General features: G+C 36.0%; 1 protein-coding gene across 3 annotated transcripts in view; it reads right to left on the bottom strand.

Moving 5' to 3' along the window:
• Positions 1–18,587, bottom strand: part of Hook3 (hook microtubule tethering protein 3) — a 136,169-nt gene that overhangs the window by 18,471 nt on the left and 99,111 nt on the right. For 2 of the 3 annotated variants that reach the window (XM_004626668.2, XM_023709994.1), the window contains exons 16-19: positions 14,736–14,876; positions 6,923–7,010; positions 3,355–3,360; positions 1,496–1,530 (exon numbers count right to left, since the gene is read on the bottom strand). In XM_004626668.2, coding sequence (XP_004626725.1) covers positions 1,496–1,530; positions 3,355–3,360; positions 6,923–7,010; positions 14,736–14,876 — 270 coding nt within the window. The remainder of the gene's footprint in view (positions 1–1,495; positions 1,531–3,354; positions 3,361–6,922; positions 7,011–14,735; positions 14,877–18,587) is intronic. The other variant, XM_004626669.2, reaches the window with a different exon arrangement.

Genomic DNA, 18,587 nt, shown 5'->3' with positions numbered 1-18,587 from the left:
TCTGGATTACAAAATCTTATTTACATGTATTTGTAATTCAAGGAAATACTTTAAGATCTACTAATGAGAAAACTAGTAAGTTTACTTAAAAAGGAATATTCTGCTGGCCAAACTTTAGAGCTGAGAAATAATAGTCTACAGGCCATGTGGTTGTCTGTCTGTGTTCAAAACATATGGTAAATGTTTAAATTTTAAAAATTTGTTACAGGGGGCTGGGGAGATGGCTCAGTGGAATAAGCACTTGCCTTGCCAGCGCAAGGGCCTCAGTTCAATCCCTGGTCCCTGAAAAAAAAAAAAAAAAAAAAAAAAAAAAAATTTGTTACACTAAAAAAACACTGCCATTAATTTCCCTCAAAATATTCACTTGCTTTGAATACTTTTCCAATTGTTTTTGTCAGTCCCTGAGGTTTTAGAAGTCCTCTTTCATGTTTTTATGAATGAGTGCTGATGCCAAGTAACATCCTACAGAAAAACAGGCACATAGAAACATTACACTGTTTACTCATTGGTTTCAGCACTATGCAAATTTTGGTTCTTCCCCAGTCTAAATAATCACATTTTTTTTTTTTTTCAATGACCGTATTTTGAACTGATTCAGGACATCAAGATAGCCATAAGAATGTAACTAAAGATACTTGTGAAAAGGAACTTCCAAAACTGCTTCAGAAAGTGACAAGGACAATGGGATAAGTGGGTTGAAACCCTGGGGGAGTTTTTTAATGTCGATTAATGGCAATGTATCTTTTATTATAATAAAAATTTTGAAAAATATTTAAACATTAACTGTAGTTTTTAAAAATCACAGCATGCATATGAAGGGTTTGGGTTTTCTGTTTTACAGTAATTAAAGCCAGGCAATTGCACCAAGCTACAGCCCCAGCCTGTTTTTACTTTTTAGTCTTTGTAAATTGCTCATGCTGGGCTCAACCTCAGATCCTCCTGCTTTAGCTTCCCAGTGCTGGGATTAGAGGAATGCACCAACACACTCAGATTCTTTATATGTCTTTTTATTGGAGCATAGTCATGGCTACTAGATTAGTACTGTCCATGGCTAACTCAAGCTAGAATCTCAGAACTGAGTGGGTGTGATAGATACTAGAACCACAGAGCCTGAGTATTCACTCTCTGACCCTCAGATGACCCTTGCTGTGTGTCTCAAGCACTCAACTATGATAAAAACACTACCTCGAAGCCTGATGTCTTGTGGAAGATCAGTTCTAATGCTTTCACAGTCTGCCTTGATACTGTGGGTAGATGTAACCTGTGGACACTAACATATATTACAACTTTCTCTACCTTCTTTTCCTTGGTACCGGGGTCAAACTCAGCACTGTGCTCTTGCTAGTCAGGCACATATGCTACTGAGCTATCTCCCTGCCCCCTAACAACTTTCATCATCTTCAAGGACACCTGTGTCACTGTATAGACCCAGTAACCATCTGAAATATACACTCTTCTTTCACAATATAATGAGTCTCATGACTTTTATACTTACAGATGTTCTTCAAGCTTCTTTTTTAGAAGAACTGACTGAAAATGGAAAACAAAAGTTAGTTTATTACCTTCTTAATCAAACAACTTTTTAAAAATTAAAAATATAGAAATAACTGAGTCAGCTTTCCTTAATCTCTTTGGTCAAAGATCTCAAAACATGAAGCAATTATGTCTCTTCCTTTTAATGAAGGGAGACAGTAGCTAGCCTATGATTGGTAGCAATTAATATAAAATACCCAGAAACTACAGATTTTAATTTGCCATCTACAGTAGAAAAAATGAACTAAAAAAACCATAGTTCCAGACAATTTCTGCAATGGTAAGGGAACTAGAAAGGGTGTGAATAACATGCTCTGATTTTATTTTAATTTATTTTATTTTATTTTTTGGTGGAACTGGGGATTGAACTCAGACCCTTGCACTTGCCGGGGCATGCTCTGATTTTAATGCTGCATAAGGCAGGTGAGTTTTTTTTTTTTGTTGTTGTCTTCTGACAAAGAGTTTCACTATGTGTGTTCAGGCTGAACTTGAATTTGTGATGATCCTCCTACCTTGGCTTCCTGAGTGTTGGGATTATAGCATACAATACCATGCCTAGAAGGACAATGCAATTTTGACTATTCTTTAAAAAAGATCTCCTGAAAAGCAAAGGATCAAAACTAACCTAAAAATAAATAAAGGCATTCTAGATAGGAGCACTAAGTATCATAAACATTCCTAAAGGTACTTATTGATAGTGAATTTCATAAAACATTTCATTTTGAGTTAGTTATGTAATTGTTAGACTCAAATTAATATAGGCTTATAAAATAAATTGTGGACCTGAACAATAGTAGCAACAAGGAGGGAAAACTCCTAAGTGCTTTAATTTTTAGCTGCCTTATTTAATAATGATCTCTGTAAACTGTTTATTCATGTCTATTCTAACAAGTTTTGGAATAATTCAACTTTACTTCTTTGCTCAGTTTATTTCTAACTATAGTTTTATCAATGGACCATGATGTCCTCTATCACTGGTTCCTCCAAATATGGAAGAGATATTAGCTTTTGATTATTACTCTTAGTAGGAGGCAAAATGTAAATTCCTTTAAAGAAATGCCTAATTTTAATTTTATATTTATGCTTTTATTAGATTGTAGTAAAATCAACTCTAAAATAACATACACTTGAGTAAATGCTTACTATGTCAGAAGCTGCACTGAAGCATATCTTCTGTAAACACTGCAATATTGTAATATTAGCTCCAGCTTACAAATGAGGAAGGCAAGGCCAAACAATACTTAGAAGCTTTCACTGAAAAGAATTAAAAGTCAGGTGGTACCAGATTCCAAAGTCCACACACAACCTTTATCCTTCCAGTCTTTTTATGCTATAATGCCTCATTATTGTCAACATGTTTGGTAGGAGGAAGCTGGATTTGATAAGAACCAATGAGAATAATAAGCAGAGCAGGAGTGAGAGGGGAGGGGAATGACCAAGATTTATGTAGCTTGACTCTTTAAAACTCTGATATCCTTTAAGTGTCTTAATTACTCTGATATCCTTTAAGTATCTTAATTGTAAAGGGTAACATCCTATAAAGCAAGTAATATTATACATTCATTTTGCATACAATTTCCTTAAGATTTCAATATGATAATCTCTGATGTCAAATAATGTATAAATCTACAAATTCTTCGGGGCTGCCCCGTAGCTCAGTTCTTTAAGTGGCTGCTTCAACAAAGCAGCCAGGTTGCTGTGGTTCAATTCCCACAACTCAAGCCAGCCAAACCTGCCCTGAAGACATTGGGAGGAAAAAAAAAAAAAAAATCCTTCTACAAATTCTTTAATATATAGAAATAAAGAGAAAGCCATACTTACAATAGCCTTGAGCAGAAGCCATGCCAAGAGACAGAGAAGACATATTAGTATGAAGCAAATATAGCAGCCAACAGAAGGAATGATTTAGTAATTCATAAACTAGGAAGTAAAAGATATGCCTTTTTTTTTTCTTCCCCAGAAATGTACATTTTTCTTTCTTCTATGGTCTCATCTTGTCTTGTTTTCTAGAGTTTTATATACTGTGGCTAGCTCAAGTTATCCATATGACTGGATATAACAATGTTTTTCTGCTTCAATGCTAAAAACAAATGACATAAAAATAATAAAATTGGGCACATCATCCTACTCTGTCTGACTTAAGGTCATATGAAAGAACTCAGTTTTGTTTGTTTGTTTGTTTTATACAGGGTCTCATTATGTAGTTTAGGCTAGCCTTGAACTCCTGTGTATCCCAGGCTGGCCTTGAACTTGTGGTGATCCTCCTGCCTCAGCCTCCCTAGTGTTGGGATTACACAGATGTGTGCCACAGTGCCTGGTTGGTTGGACTTTTTGATAAAAGGCAGAAATTATGTTGCTGTTCTTTGGTGGGGACCAATTCCACCTGGCAGGTTGTACTGAGATACAACACTGTAGGTTAGTGAATAGAAAAGAAGAAAACATCAAAAGAAAGCAGCTGGAGTGGTGTTGGTGGTGGTGGTGAAAAGCACATTATTCTGTACTGTGTTATTTATTTCTCTTAAGCCATTTGCAGGGAGACTTTCAAAATAAAAAGGTTTTCATCTGCATCCTAGCTACATAACAGAAAAGAACTCAGAGGACCTTTCTGCATAATTCATAGGAAGACATATCACTTATATTTCATTAGTCAATAAATTGAGCAATTTAGGCAAATAGTATTTGATATGGCTGGTACCTCATTTCTGAAACATGTGCTCAAAGTAATAGCCACAGCATATTTAATTAAGTTTGCTATCTAACCAGGTACTTGCTTGCTTCATCTCTTCATTCATCGATCCATCCCATCCCCAGCGCATGTGCACTGAGCTATATATCCCCAGCCCATTTTTATTTTTATTTTCTGACAGTTCTTGGTAAGCCACTAAACTGACTAGGGTGGGCTCAAACTTGTGATATTCCTGCCTCAGCCTCCCAGAGTGCTGGGGTTATAGTCATGTACTACCATGCCTGACTGTGACAAATTATTTTTTAAAAACTTCTACGTTTTGGGAAATAGCTGACTAATACAGTTTTTACCTAGCATGTGTTCCCATCTGAATCCTAACACTATAAAAAACAAACAAGCAGATAATAAGTTCCTTTATGTTTTAAAACAAGAGAACCAAATACAACATTAAAGCATTCACAAAAGTCTCCTTAAAGTTTTAGAGATCAGAATATATTTTACTTCATCTCAGTTTAAGGGACCTAGAAATGTGAACAAATTAAATGTTACCTCTTATGGTGCATCTCTAAGAAAATTTTACTTAGACTTAACATTTTAGTGCACTCATAGTTGGTTTTGCTCCTTTGTGATTTAGTGTTTTTGATAAAACATACATTAAAAAAAACACTGAGCTGGGGATATGGCTTAGTGGTGGAGGGCTTGGTTTAATGTCAAGCACCAGAAAATGACAACAAATTCCCAAAAATAAGCAACAAAAAAAGCCTCTATAACCCCGTTTTGTTTTTTGTTTTTTTTTTTTTTTTGGTGGAACTGGGGATTGAACTCAGGCCTTTGCTCTTGCCAGGCAAGCACTTATTCTACTGAGCTATCTCCCCAGCCCCAACCCCGTTCTTTTAAATAAGGGTTTAAAAAATTAGAACAATGGTGCAATAACAAAATGTGGAAATCATTCTGGGACTCTAAAAGACTCCCAACACATTAATTAAAGGATGAACTAAAATCACCAATTAACAAGGCCACATTGCCAATATAAACTAAATGTATGGATGGAGCAAATGAAAAATTAGGTTCCTTATAAACTTTTTACATTTACTATTCAAGTTTTAAGTAATTAATTTCCCCTCTTTGGTCAATTTTACTTTGATACCTTCTTATATTAATAATACTGATGGATAAATAATTTTGAATTCGATCCCCAAAATGACTGTACCAGTGACACAGTCAAGTAGGTTTCTTTTCTTTTCTTTTTTTTCCCCATAATTTTATTGAGAAACAAATAGCAATGAGACAGTTTCAAACTAAATTGGTAGGGCCGGGGAGATGGCTCAGTAGAATAAATGCTTCCCTGGCAAGCGCAAGGACCTGAGTTCAATCCCTGGTTCTGAAAAAAAAATAAATAAAAATAAACTAAATTGGTAGGACAGTTTCAATAATTAACACATTGCATACATTCTTCCTAGTGGTTAACTGCGGTACAAAGATGCAGACTTGATATCCTATTTACAAACACCATTAGAACAAATCCCTCTAAAAAAAAAAAAAAGAACAAATCCCTCTATTCATTAAGAGAATGTAACTATATATCTATCCTAACCACTTTGAATACACAGATACAAAATGGACATTCATCTGTATCCCCTCAATTAGGTTTATTTTCAAAGAGACCACAAAATATTATACCACAATACGAACAACAAAAAAGCAAAGATTGGTCAATAAATTTTGTTTTTTTTTTCCCTCTTCATACTAAACATTTTCAAAATCATAGCTTTATATTGCACTAAGTGCAATATTCATGTGTCAAGAATTTGCCAACAATGACTTACACTGTTGCTACAGACCAATCACTACTGGATGTTCATTCAGCACTGTGATGGATGGTAGCATGCTGAACAGCAAAGACACTGCCCTTGGCTAAACACACATCATCCTTCAGTGGGAGTTGAAACTATGGAGGTAGAACTATGACAGAGATATGCAACATGAATAAAGGGACAAAAAACACTAGGTGTGAAGGTATATCCTCCTAATCCCAACTAGTCATGAGACAGAGACAAGAAAGTTCCAAGTTCCAGAACAGTGCTTGCTAGCATCCATGAGGCCCTGGGATTCTAGGGACAGCACCGTTTTCTTTGCCTTTCCCTTTTTCTTTTGTGGTACTGGACACTGAACCCAGGGATTATACACTAACCTACATTCCTAGCCTGTTTAAAAGTTTTTAAAATTTTGACACAGAGCTATTTTAAATCACCCAGGTTGGGCTCAAAGTTGCAATTTTCCTTCCTAAGCTTTCCACAGTACTACAATTACATACCTGCCTAGGATCATTTTCTCAAATAAGTTTACATTACAAAAAAAAAAAAAAAAAATCTCTATTTTGAACAAGCTGTTTTTCTTTTCCTTTTTGACCAGAGGGTGGAATGCCTACACATCACCCCTGACACTGAATCAGTCCGTTTAAAGCACAAAGCTTCAAATTAACTTTTTCTTAGTAAGCAGAAGAAATAGGTATCTATTCCTAGAGGAATGAATCTGAAAGGAGTAAAATACTGTCTGATTCTTTTTGTAAGAATGTTAGAAGGAAAACTTTTTTTTTTTGATAATTAGTATAATGCTATTTATTTTGATAAAGAATATCAAAAATATGTATCTTTTCTCAAAACTATGTAACTTTTGGACCATGGTTGGTACATATTAACTTACATCTTCTGCTTTGGAGCCTTGATCCTGTAAAGATTTCTGTAGTTCTTCAACTTGTGACTGTACTTCTAAAAGTCTTTGATTCACCAGCCTAAAAATGAAATGTAAATTAATTTTTAAGCATAGACTCACATCTTTATTTTTAGTTGTCATATTGGTTACACAGTAAATATCATTCATTCACAGACTATAGCTCACATTATAGTAATACTATATACTAGCAGTAGTAAAGTAGGAATCTCACATTGTAAGCAAGCTTACTTTTCATTTTTTTTTTATTTTCTGAACTTTTTTTGTTTTTGGCCCACTCAGCCTGCCTGAGGGTAGGACTGGTGTGGCATGTGGTGCTGGGGATCAAACAGCAGTCCTCTGTGCCCGCCTAAGCTTGCCTAGGCAGGTGCTTCAGACTGCTGAGCTATCTCTCTGGCCCCTCTTCCCCCCCCCCCACCAAACACAAACCTATTTTAAGTTGCATTAAAAAACTTCACAAAACCTAGTACCAAGAAGTAAATATAGGTAAATAAAAAAGAACATACTGGAAGGGCATTTTAAGTTTACCACAACTTATGGTTCCCCAAGTATTACAGCAGTGAGGCAATCTGTCTGAAGTACATGTCTGGTCTGTCACTGGAGTGGGGGCCCCAGTGCCAGCTGTTATGAAAACACAAGACCTAGTCTGCCCCTTAGCATGTTGCAATTTGATGAAGACAGAACTCCAGCTAACAAAATGGCTATCGCTTCTGCTGCTCACTTCTGAGCTCTCTTGAGTTTACTTCTATGGTGGCCAATGTGGACGTTCTCACTGGGTATGGCACCTTGGGCATGTGGCCTGGCCTCTCTCAGCCTGTTCCTCAGCTAGAAAGTTTGATGGAAGTACGTTGGTGTTTCCTGAGGAGCTTAATATTTCTAATGAGGATTTCTAAAATAGTATTTTCTTAGAAGCATTTTTTTTTAAACCAATGTATCATTCATTTAACTGAAATTCACACTGATATGTTTATGCAACTTATGTCTGGCACTGTGTAATCCAGTCCAGTGGAGAGGCAGAAGGTCAAGAAGAGAACACAATGAGTTTATTACTTCAGGAGGATGTACTGACTGGGATATACAAAATTAATAATCACTGGTTAAGAACTCAGCTCAGAGGGCATGTAAGATAGCTCAGTGGACTAAGCGCCTGCTTAGGCAAACACAGGGACCGGGGTTCGATCCTTGGCCCCACATGCCATGCCAGCCTCAACCGCAGGTGTGCCAAGCTGGTCACCGACACTGGGTATGGTGGTGCAGGCATGTAATCCCAGCACTGGGGAGGCTGAAAACAAGTGGATCACTCTGAGTCCAAGCTGCGTAGTGAGTTTCTATACCAAATACATTTTAAAAAAAGGAAGAAAAAGAACTCAGCTCAGGAGTTAAGACAGGCATAGTTTGAAGGCAGACTAATACAAAACAAACAAAAACTTACGTGGTAAAGGGTAGAGAAGGGATTCAAAACAGTTAAGTACGTCCAAAAATGCACATAAAATGAGGGTACAGCGTCTAGAACAGTAAGCCTAAAGAATAGTCCTGAGGGGAGGTCTGACACTAGAAGAGAAAAGGAGTAGATCTCCCTGGATCTGCTCCATTTGTACTTGAAATGCCAGATATCTAGAATTTATTCTCTCATCAGTAATCCTCTAAATTGGCTGCAACTGAACTAAAACAGAACAAACTTTAATAATTATGACTCCAATCTTCATAATTTCTCTGGCTCATTATGATGCATGCTTCAGTAACACAGTTTGATTCTCTAGTCCAAGAAAGAAAGAAATACGATCATGAAGTATTTTTAAAAGAAAACAATGGTTTTAGAGTGGAAGATGTTATTAAAAAGAGCAGGCATAAATATTGGGAGAAGAATGTTGTAATTATTATTACTGAATATATCTAGATTATAAGGGAACATATACAGTTTTAAGAAAAGGCAAAAGAAAGCAACTAATAAAATACAGCACGGGTTTGGGTATTCACTAAGAAAGACAAAAGAAACGGGTTAAGAAAGTGAATATAAAATATCTGAAAGGGCTCAAAAGTCTGTCAAATAAGGAAATGTCTGAACTTGAAGCACAGAATGTCGGAATTGAGCATATATATATATATATACCTTTTTTTTTTTTGTATTTTAGGACAGGGTCTACAGGGTCTCACTGTGTAGACTGGACACGTAGTGATCCTCCTGTTTATAGTCTCCCATGTGCTGGGACCACAGGCGTGCACCACCATGCTCAGTCTCAATCGCAGTCTCAGCATGCCCTCGTGGCGGGGCTGGTATGGCAGGCCTGGAGATAGAACTCCCAGCCCCTGTATATGCCTAAGCAGGCACTTTAATCCACTGAGCTATTTGGCCGAACTTGGGAACCATTAAGAGTTAACTGAAGTCATGAGCATAAATGATACTATCTACAAAGAATGTGAAAGAGTAGAAATGAGGAACAGATGGCTCATGACAGATCCTTAAGGGAAGAGAAACCTCACTATGAAGAAAAATCAGAGAATTAGAGGAAATACAGTGGAATATTTAGAAAAGATAATCTTGAACATCTCACTGCACTGGATGTTTAAGAGATGATAGGATGGTAGTAGTAAAAGCCATATTATCCCAAATTAAGGATAAAAAGGCACTGAGTATCAGAATCCAAACAACCAGAAAGTTCTGTAATATTTTTTTAACTCAACAAGTTTTAATAAACTTTTGAAAATCCACATTAGTATGGGGAGAAAGGGTCACAAATATATTCTACAGACACTAACTTTGTTCAGAAAACAATTTGGAAATACGCATCAAGCTCTAAGACTATTATAACTGTATATCTTTGCTTCTTTGAGATTATCTTGTCAGCTAACACTGTAAGTCTACAACATAGAACCCCACTATAAATATAAAACACAGTCTACATCAAGTACCACTTGGAGCATTTGAAAACAATGCAAATGCCTACCAATGGGGTGGGACAAGTAAGCAAAGTAATGTAACTGCTGACCTGTGATGCATGTGGGCAATGCAAATATGCACAAATACACATTACACTCTGCAAAGTAAGACCACAAGATCCTGTATCCTCTGAGACAGCTTCCTGGGTAATGCTGACATGGCTGCAGTTTGATGCTTTGTTGATCTCCTCATATTTTCTGAACATTTAGTACTACAGAATATAAAACATACTAACTCAATGGGAAGACTAACCAGAAAAGAATTTGGTCCACTACAAAATGCTTTTGGAGGCGGAGGCAGAGGGGGAGTGGGGAGAAAGGAGAAGGAGGAGAAGGAAGAGGAAGAGGAGGAGGAGGAAGAGGAAGAGGAGGAAGAGGAGGAGGAGGAGGAGGAGGAGGAGGAGGAGAGCTTTTTAACAGATGATATTGAATGATAAATTGATTTAAGGTTAAAAAAACTCAGTTTTTAAACTAAAACTTAGGGTTCCTGGTACTGAGTTCAGTGCCATAATCTATTAAAAAACTAACTTAGAGATGAGGTAAGTACTCCTAAAATGCAGGAAGAACAAATGTATGATAATTCACTTAATAGAAAAAACATCCTATGAGAGGAAATCAGAAAAAAGTTTTTTTGCAAACACAGTAGAAGATAAACTGGCAAGACGGGGTATGGATTAGATATAGAGACTTTGCAGTCACAGTCTGAATCCTCTCATCTGTAAAACTTCCATAAATGTGAGACAAAATATTTAAAACATACAGTACAATGTCTAGAACAAACAGATGCTTAGTAAATGTTGGGAGCTACTATAATCATAGGTGAGAGGGCAGGATGAGGCCTCACTGCCTAAAGCAATCAAGCTACCTCAGTTTTGAGAAAAACACTTTCAGACATTGTGGGTTATTAGTCGTTAGGCAACTTTGTCTCACAACTTGTAAAGGTATATATATACACCCCTACTGTTGTTTGATGTTCCTTTGCCAATCAGGCATGGTCTACAATCTAACCTCAGCTATTATCTCATCTTTATTTTCTAAATCCTCTCATTGTTTTCTCCCAGGGACCACCGAGAGACCAATGGATCCTTACAAATAAGTATTAACTGTTATAGATTACTGATGGTCGTAATCTACAGGTCACTTGTCATCAATGTTGCAATCAAGAAACAAATACCATTAAGTTGTAAACAGCTGTAAATAACGTAGTGTTTTGGAAAGTAACTGGTCATCTACACCCATGGACACAGTATAAACAGTAAGTAGCTCTCTTGTTTCCTATGAGGAAAGAGCCATGATTGGAAAACTCACAAGAAACAATGCAAAGCACTGTGAAAGAAATTATGGGTGTTTATTAGGGTAGGGGAAAGTGTTCTTACCATGATGGCTCAGGATTACTAATGCAGACACAAGACTCATCAACTATAGGCACAGAGTAATCACCAGCTGTACTCTCCCAACTTCCTCTACTTTCTCCATTTCTATTTTTTCTAAATAATAAAGACACTTATTCTCTGTGTTCCTAAGAGTTTACTTAAAAATGTTTTCCTGCTTAGGCTTACCATTGCTTTTATAATACTCTAGCATTTATACAAGCTTACTTGTTCCTTACTCTTCCTGACCAGTTTTAACATTTAAAACCATAGAAAGGTAAAATATGTAAAACTTGTAATTTTGACTCCTAAAAACAACTCCAAAGTCTCTATCTGGGAAATGACAAATCAGTGAGGCACAGAAAACATTGTAGTAAAAAGAAACTGTAGTATAGGCAACTATGAAACTATTAATAAAAATATCAAATTCCATAAAAAGGCATCATGCATCACAGCAATAAGAAAAATTTCCACAAAGGAACCAAAACAGTATTACTACAAAAGAGAACAGTAATTCTTGTCTTAAGAAGCTATAGATGGGCCGGACAGATAGCTCAGCAGATTAAAGCACCTGCTTAGGCAGATCCTAGGCACGCTGCACAGGACCTGCCCCCAGGCTATGCTGAAATGGCAATTGAGACTAGGTCTGGTGGTGCAAGCCTGTAATCTCCATGCTTCAGAGGCTGAAAGCAGGAGGATCACCATGAGTCCAATCTGTGTAGTGAGATCCCCTAGACCCTGTACTAAAAACACTAAAAAACAAAAAGAAGCAACAGACTTGGAAGCAACTGATTTGTAGCAGGCTATTAAACCAACATAAAAATAAGTAGCACTCCTGTACACCAATAATGAAATTATTGAGAAAGAAATTAGGAAAACAATTCCACCCATGACAGATTTAAAAAAAAAAAAAAAAAGAAAAAGAAAAAGAAAAAACCTGAAGAGGTCATTAGAAAATAGAAAAATATCTCCTTTTGCTGAATAGAAACAACCAATATTGTCAAAATGGCCATATTACCAAAGCATCTACAGATTTAATGTCGTCCATATTAAAATGACAACATCTGGGGCTGGTGAGATGGCTCAGTGGTCTAAAGCACCTACTTAGAACAAGCTTAGCAAAGCACAGGGACCACGGTTCAATCCCCCAGCACCATATGCCAGCCAGCCCCGCCCCCTGGTGGGCTGAGCTGGCCACACAAACACACATAAATAAAATTTTTTTTTAAAAAAGTAAAAAAAATAAAAAATAAAAAATAAATAAAATGACAACATCTTTCACAAAACAAGAAGATTCCCATGGCTTATATGGAACTGGAAGAGACCCATTATAGCTGAAGCAACCCTGAGACCAACTAAATACAACATAAGGCACAGAAACAATCGCAAGTAGTGTCAGCCATCTGATTTTTGACAATGGAGACAAAAACATGTTGTAGAAAAAATAATTCCATTAAAAAAAATTCTAAAGCAATTGCATGGGGAAAACTGATTATGTATGTGCAAAACACTGAAACGAGATCCTTATTTTCTACCTACTACTAAAATCAAATCAAAATGTGTTGAAGATTCCACACATAAAAAACAGAAATGTTGAAACAAATGGAAAATAATATGAGGAAACAGCTGAAACCACAGGCACAGGACACTAATACCATAGGACATATTGTGAATCAACTAAATGCATTATACTAAATTAAAAAGCTTTCTTTTGCACAGCAAACAAAACAACCAAGAGAGTGAAGAGACAACCTACGGAATACAAAAAATTTATTGTTGGGCATTCTATTCATACAAGTTTTATTTCTAGGATATACAGAGAATTCTAAAGCATTAATCCCATAATGACTCAATCAAAAATTAGGCAAATGAAATGAATAAGCAAGGACAAATGGCCAATAAATACATGAAAAAATAACAATCATCTTCAGCAATTAGGAAAGTGCTAATTACTACTACAACTCTTGACATTCTATCATATGCCAACCAGAATGACCATCATCAAAGACATAACAAACAAATACTGTCAAGGATGTGGGGAAGAAAAGAGCCTTTCCACATTTTGACAGAAAGGTTAACTAGTACAATCATTACAGAAATGAATATGGAAATTCCTTAATAAAAACTGAAAATAGAAATTCCATTTGACCCAGCTATACTTCTTCTTGGTATATTCTTTTCTTTCTCTTTCTTTTTTCTTTTTCTTTTTCTTGGTACTGTGGATCAAACTTAAGACCTTGTCCTTGCTAGGCAAGCACTTACATTGCTGAGCTATCTCCCCAGCCCCTCCTTGGTATATTCCTGACAGAGTTCAAGACACTATATTATAGTGATATACACATACTCATGTTGATAGCAACACAATTCAAAATAGCTATGTTCTGCAAATAGCCTAGATATCTACCAATAGAACTGATAAAATAATATAAATATACAATGAAATATTATTTTGCTATAAAGAAAAACAAAATCATGTCATTTTCAGGATAATGGATGGAACTCGAGATCATAACATCATAATGTTACATGTAATAACACACAAAAAGCTAGGTATCTCGTGGTTTCTCTTATGTGAGAAAACTAAAATATACATAAAAGAAAAAAGAGACATGATAGAAAACAAAAAGGTAGACCTATTTAGGACAGGGAAGGGGCTTAAAAGAAGTCTATGGGTAAAAGGATTGAAAATGATCAAGATATGTTACATACATGTACCAATTCATCACTATGAATAAATCCATTATGTGTTGTAAACATACACTTTACTGACCATATGACACAATGAACCAAAAACTTATAAACAAAAAAATTATTTTGCTTCAAATGTACAGATTCTAAGTTCTCAAAATAATCGAATTGCTCATAAGAGCAATGATTTCTTTTTTTATTTTAATTTTTTTTTTTTTTTTTCAGTAATGATTTCTTTTAGGGTTAGTTTAAGTAACAGATTAGAGGTAAAAAGTACCTTTTTCAATTCAACCACATACCCACGGAGGCTGAATCAGCAGCTTGTCAAAACATAGTAAATTACATGAACCTGATCATACAATATGAATTTTAGTTGTTGTAAAAGACTGAATTTATGGTGAGACTTAAACTTTTCTGCTTTGAATTAGTGAAAGAGTAAATGGTGGTGTTTTAACTTGAAAAACACTAAGAGGACAATGCTAATACAAACAGGTACAAGGGTCGGGGAGATGGCTCAGTGGAATAAGTGCTTCGCTGGCAAGCACAAGGGTCTGAGTTCAATCCCCGGTTCCACCAAAAAAAAAAAACAAAAAAACAAAAAAACAAACAACAAATACACAGGTACAATAATTTTTGGCAAGTCTGTGCAAAGGCAGAGATGTGGAGTAAAGTACCTTTAAAAGGAAATACAACAGGAGAATATTCCAAAATACAAAACCTTTCTTTAAAGGAATCAAAAACATGCAAATAGGCAATCTGGCGCTAGATGCCACCAACTGCACACACCTTACCTGTTTTCTGTCTCCAGTTCATTCTTGCGTAGATTTGCATCATCTAGTAGGCTCTGCAATAAGGCAATTTTTTCATTGTCGGAACCTTCTTGGTTAATTTTTAACATCTTATTCTCATGTTGAAGACGAATAAGTTTCTCCCTGAATAAGCAAAATGAAAACATTATCTGGCACATTAATATAGGTATTAAAGTCCAGCCGTATGCAGAGTAAATAAAAATAGAAAGGAAAAAGTATTAGCTATCAATTCTCCTTTATAAACAGCTAAAACATTACATTTCAGGTATTAAATTCATTTTTAGAATGGATAACCTACAAACAATAGTTATCGATGTCACAACTTACAATGAAGAAAATTTTAATCTTATTTCTCTCTTGATTTAAATATTTAAGCTACATATAAATGTAGTTTTCTTTGACTCTTTTTTTATTTTTTTTCTTTGACTCTTAAGATTTCTTTTTAAATTAAAAAAAATTTAGACTACAAAATAGTATTAGAACAGAAAAAATGATAAATGATACAGAATTTCACAAAACAAAATAATATGAATTGCACAGTATTTGTTGTATTACCAGTGTTGTCTTCAAATTAGTTGTTCAGATTATCAGACAAAAAAAAAATAAGATTTCTAGAGTTATGTTCTTCCATTTACCAACTATTTGCTGGCAAGATGTTTGCAATGTGGATTGTCTTTAAGCTATTCAGGAGCCAAGCATGATGATGAATACCTGTAGTCCCAGCACCTGGAAGGCTGAGGCATTACTACCCTGAGTTTGAAGCTATCCTGGGCTACAAAGTGAGTTCAAGGATATCCTAGAAACCCTGTCTCAAAAAAAGCAAAACACCAAGTTAAAGAAATGAAAAACAAAAGAGATCTATTATATCCATTCCTATAGTTATGGCAACTGTACCCTTATAACAAGTCCATTTATTAGAGTCAGATTAATGAATTTATTTTGGATTATTTGTGCTATGCCAAAATCCTATATATAGAGAGGGATGTTAAAAGCAAACAATACACAAAACATGGCATTACATTGACTGCAGGGAGGATATAATGGAATATCAGTGCATAGGAAGACACATTTATTAAAGATAAAAGTCACTGTTTTTTTTTTAATGTATTTAGTATAGGTTCTACAGGGTCTCACTACACAGATCGGCCTCATGGTGATCCTCCTGTTTTCAGCCTTTCAAGTGCTGGGATTACAGGCGTGGGTCACCATGCCCAGTCTCAATTGCTGTCTCAGTGCATTCTGGGGGCGGGGCTCACGGCATGTGGTACCAGGGATCAAATCCTAGCCCCTGCAATCTGCCTAAGCAGGCAATTTAGTCCACTTAGCTCTGGCCAGCCCCATTCTTTTCTTTACATAAGGCCAGCTTTAGAGGGCTCCATGAAGATAGCAGTACCAGATACTAGATACTGTACTATGAAAAACTATGCTTATTTTGAAAAAAAAATCAAAAGAAGCAGCATATATAAAAAAATGAGCCCTTATCTTGTAAGCACAATTGCACCCTCCCCTTTTGAGACAGTGTCTTGCTGTATATATTTCAGACTATCTTTGAATTTAGGGTAGTCCTCTTGCCTCAGCCTCTGAAGTGCTGGGATTACAAGTGTGTGTTACATTCAGCTTAAATACTTACAAAGCACTTTTACTTTTGTTATTGAAAAGATGAGTCAAATCTGTGATTCTTTTCAAGAAATTACACAGAATGTGCAATATTTTTAAGTGATATCTCCCAATTACAAAGTAAATATACTTATGATAGGGAAAAAGGATAATCATCTATCACTCTATAATGCAAGATAACTACTGCTGAAATATATCCTTCCAGTGCTATGCATACACACACACACACACACACACACACACACACACACGTAATCATCCTTTTTCTTGGGCTAGGGAAATGGCTCAGTAGAATAAGGGCTTCCCTGGCAAGCACAAGTGCCTGAGTTCAATCCCTGGTTCCGCAAAAAAAAAAAAAAAAAAAAAAAAAATAGAGGGTCTGCCCCTTAGTGTATAAGTGGCTGCTTCAACAAAGCAGTCAGGCTCAGGTTGCTGTGATTTGATCCCCACAACTCAAGCCAGGCAAACCTGCCCTGAAGGCATTTGCAGCCAAGCCCCCCCAAAAAAATTCCTTTTTCTGCGGTGCTAGAGATTGACCCCAGGACCTTCACACAGATCTATAGCCCTCATCCTTTTTTAAATTTTGAGACATGATTTCACTAAATTGCAAAGTTGCCCATGCTGGAAATGAACTTGTGATCTTCCTGCCTTTAGTTTCCCAAGTGCTGGGATTATCGACATTTACCAGCACACCTGGCTGCAAGCATCTATTAAAACAGTGGGTTCACATGTTCATGCTGCACTGGTATTTATGTTTATTTATTTATACTTTAATTTTTTTGTGGTACTGAGGATTGAACTCAGGATCTTGTGTGTATCAGGCAGACACTTATGCTTCTGAGCTCTATTCCTGGTCCTATATTTAAAATGAAGTTTCATAATGTTTTCATTTTGTTAACTATACTAGCAGGCCTACTCCCCAGGGCAGTAGTGTTCCCAGGGCTCTGCCAGTGTTAATGGTTAATCCATTCATAACATGATGGGTAGCTATCAGGAGATTGAAACTTCAGGAGGCGGATCCTGGCTAGAGGAAGTAGGTGATGAGAAGTGTGTACTGATGGGTGTATTGTCTCTGGTCTTTGCCTCCTTCTTCGTGCATCCCAGGGACACCATGGGGTAAGCAGCCCTTCTCCAGCATGTACTCTTCACCATGATGTTCAGCTTTGTCTCAGGCAAATACACTTTTCTTTCTTTTCTATTTTCCCTTTATCTATAAAATGTTTATCTCAGGTATTTTATCACAGTAAATATTAGCGGGCTAAACTAATACATTCAATTCCTGGGCATTTAGATGATCAATTTGGAGCTTTGCCAGGGCAATAATCAGCTTTTTAAATATATTTTTGTGGCTATTTTTGGCTACGTTCTTAGTATTTATCCCCCCTCCCAAGTGTGTTTTTTTGGTTAAAAGAAATATTTTTAGACCATAGATGAATTTCATTAATTGGCTTAAAGGAAAAGTTGTATTACTTTAATCTTTATCTCTAGTTTCAGAATTTCAACTTCTTGACATACTTTGTTTTAAACACAAGGTCTCACTATACAGTTCAGGCTGGCATTGAACCAACTATAGAGCCCAGATTGGCCTTGAGCTCATGGCAATTTCAGCCTCCCAAGTACTGGAATTACAGGTGCGGACCACCATACCCAGCATTTCCTCAACACTCTTAACATTAATAAGTAACAAACACTGACCCCCTGCTCATCATTTTACTTTTCTTGACAGCTTTTCTTGAGGATATTTTAATTTGTATTTAATCAAACATGGAACATTCTTGTTGAATCTCAGTTTTTTGCTTATTTTCACTTTTACAGTTTATAAAACTCTTACACAATCATTATTCAATTTAATATACAAATAATGTGAAGAATCAAGGTCAATGTCCATTTTTTTTTAAAGAGGTAAATGGGTCCAGAAAAGGTAAAAGCAATAGTCAGGATAAATCATCCTCTTAGAGTATAGTTGGTATTTTCCCCAACCTCATTTTCATTCATATACCAAAATAATGGAATGTTAAAAATGTTCTGACTAAATTAAAAAGCCAAGGTATTACTGAAAGAATAATTAAAGATGAGGCAGGCCCTCCTATTTATAGCAGCAATATATCTTTCTCAGGCCATTCCAAATATTTAGCAGATAAATGTTAGATTATTTTGCAGGCTCATAGCTAATTATATCTTTTGCCTTTGGGCTGTTATCTACCATTAAATGCTTGC

Source organism: Octodon degus, unplaced genomic scaffold (genome assembly GCF_000260255.1).
Source record: "Octodon degus isolate 3935 unplaced genomic scaffold, OctDeg1.0 scaffold00016, whole genome shotgun sequence".
NCBI lineage: Eukaryota > Metazoa > Chordata > Mammalia > Rodentia > Octodontidae > Octodon > Octodon degus.
This window is presented reverse-complemented; position numbering and strand designations above follow the sequence as displayed.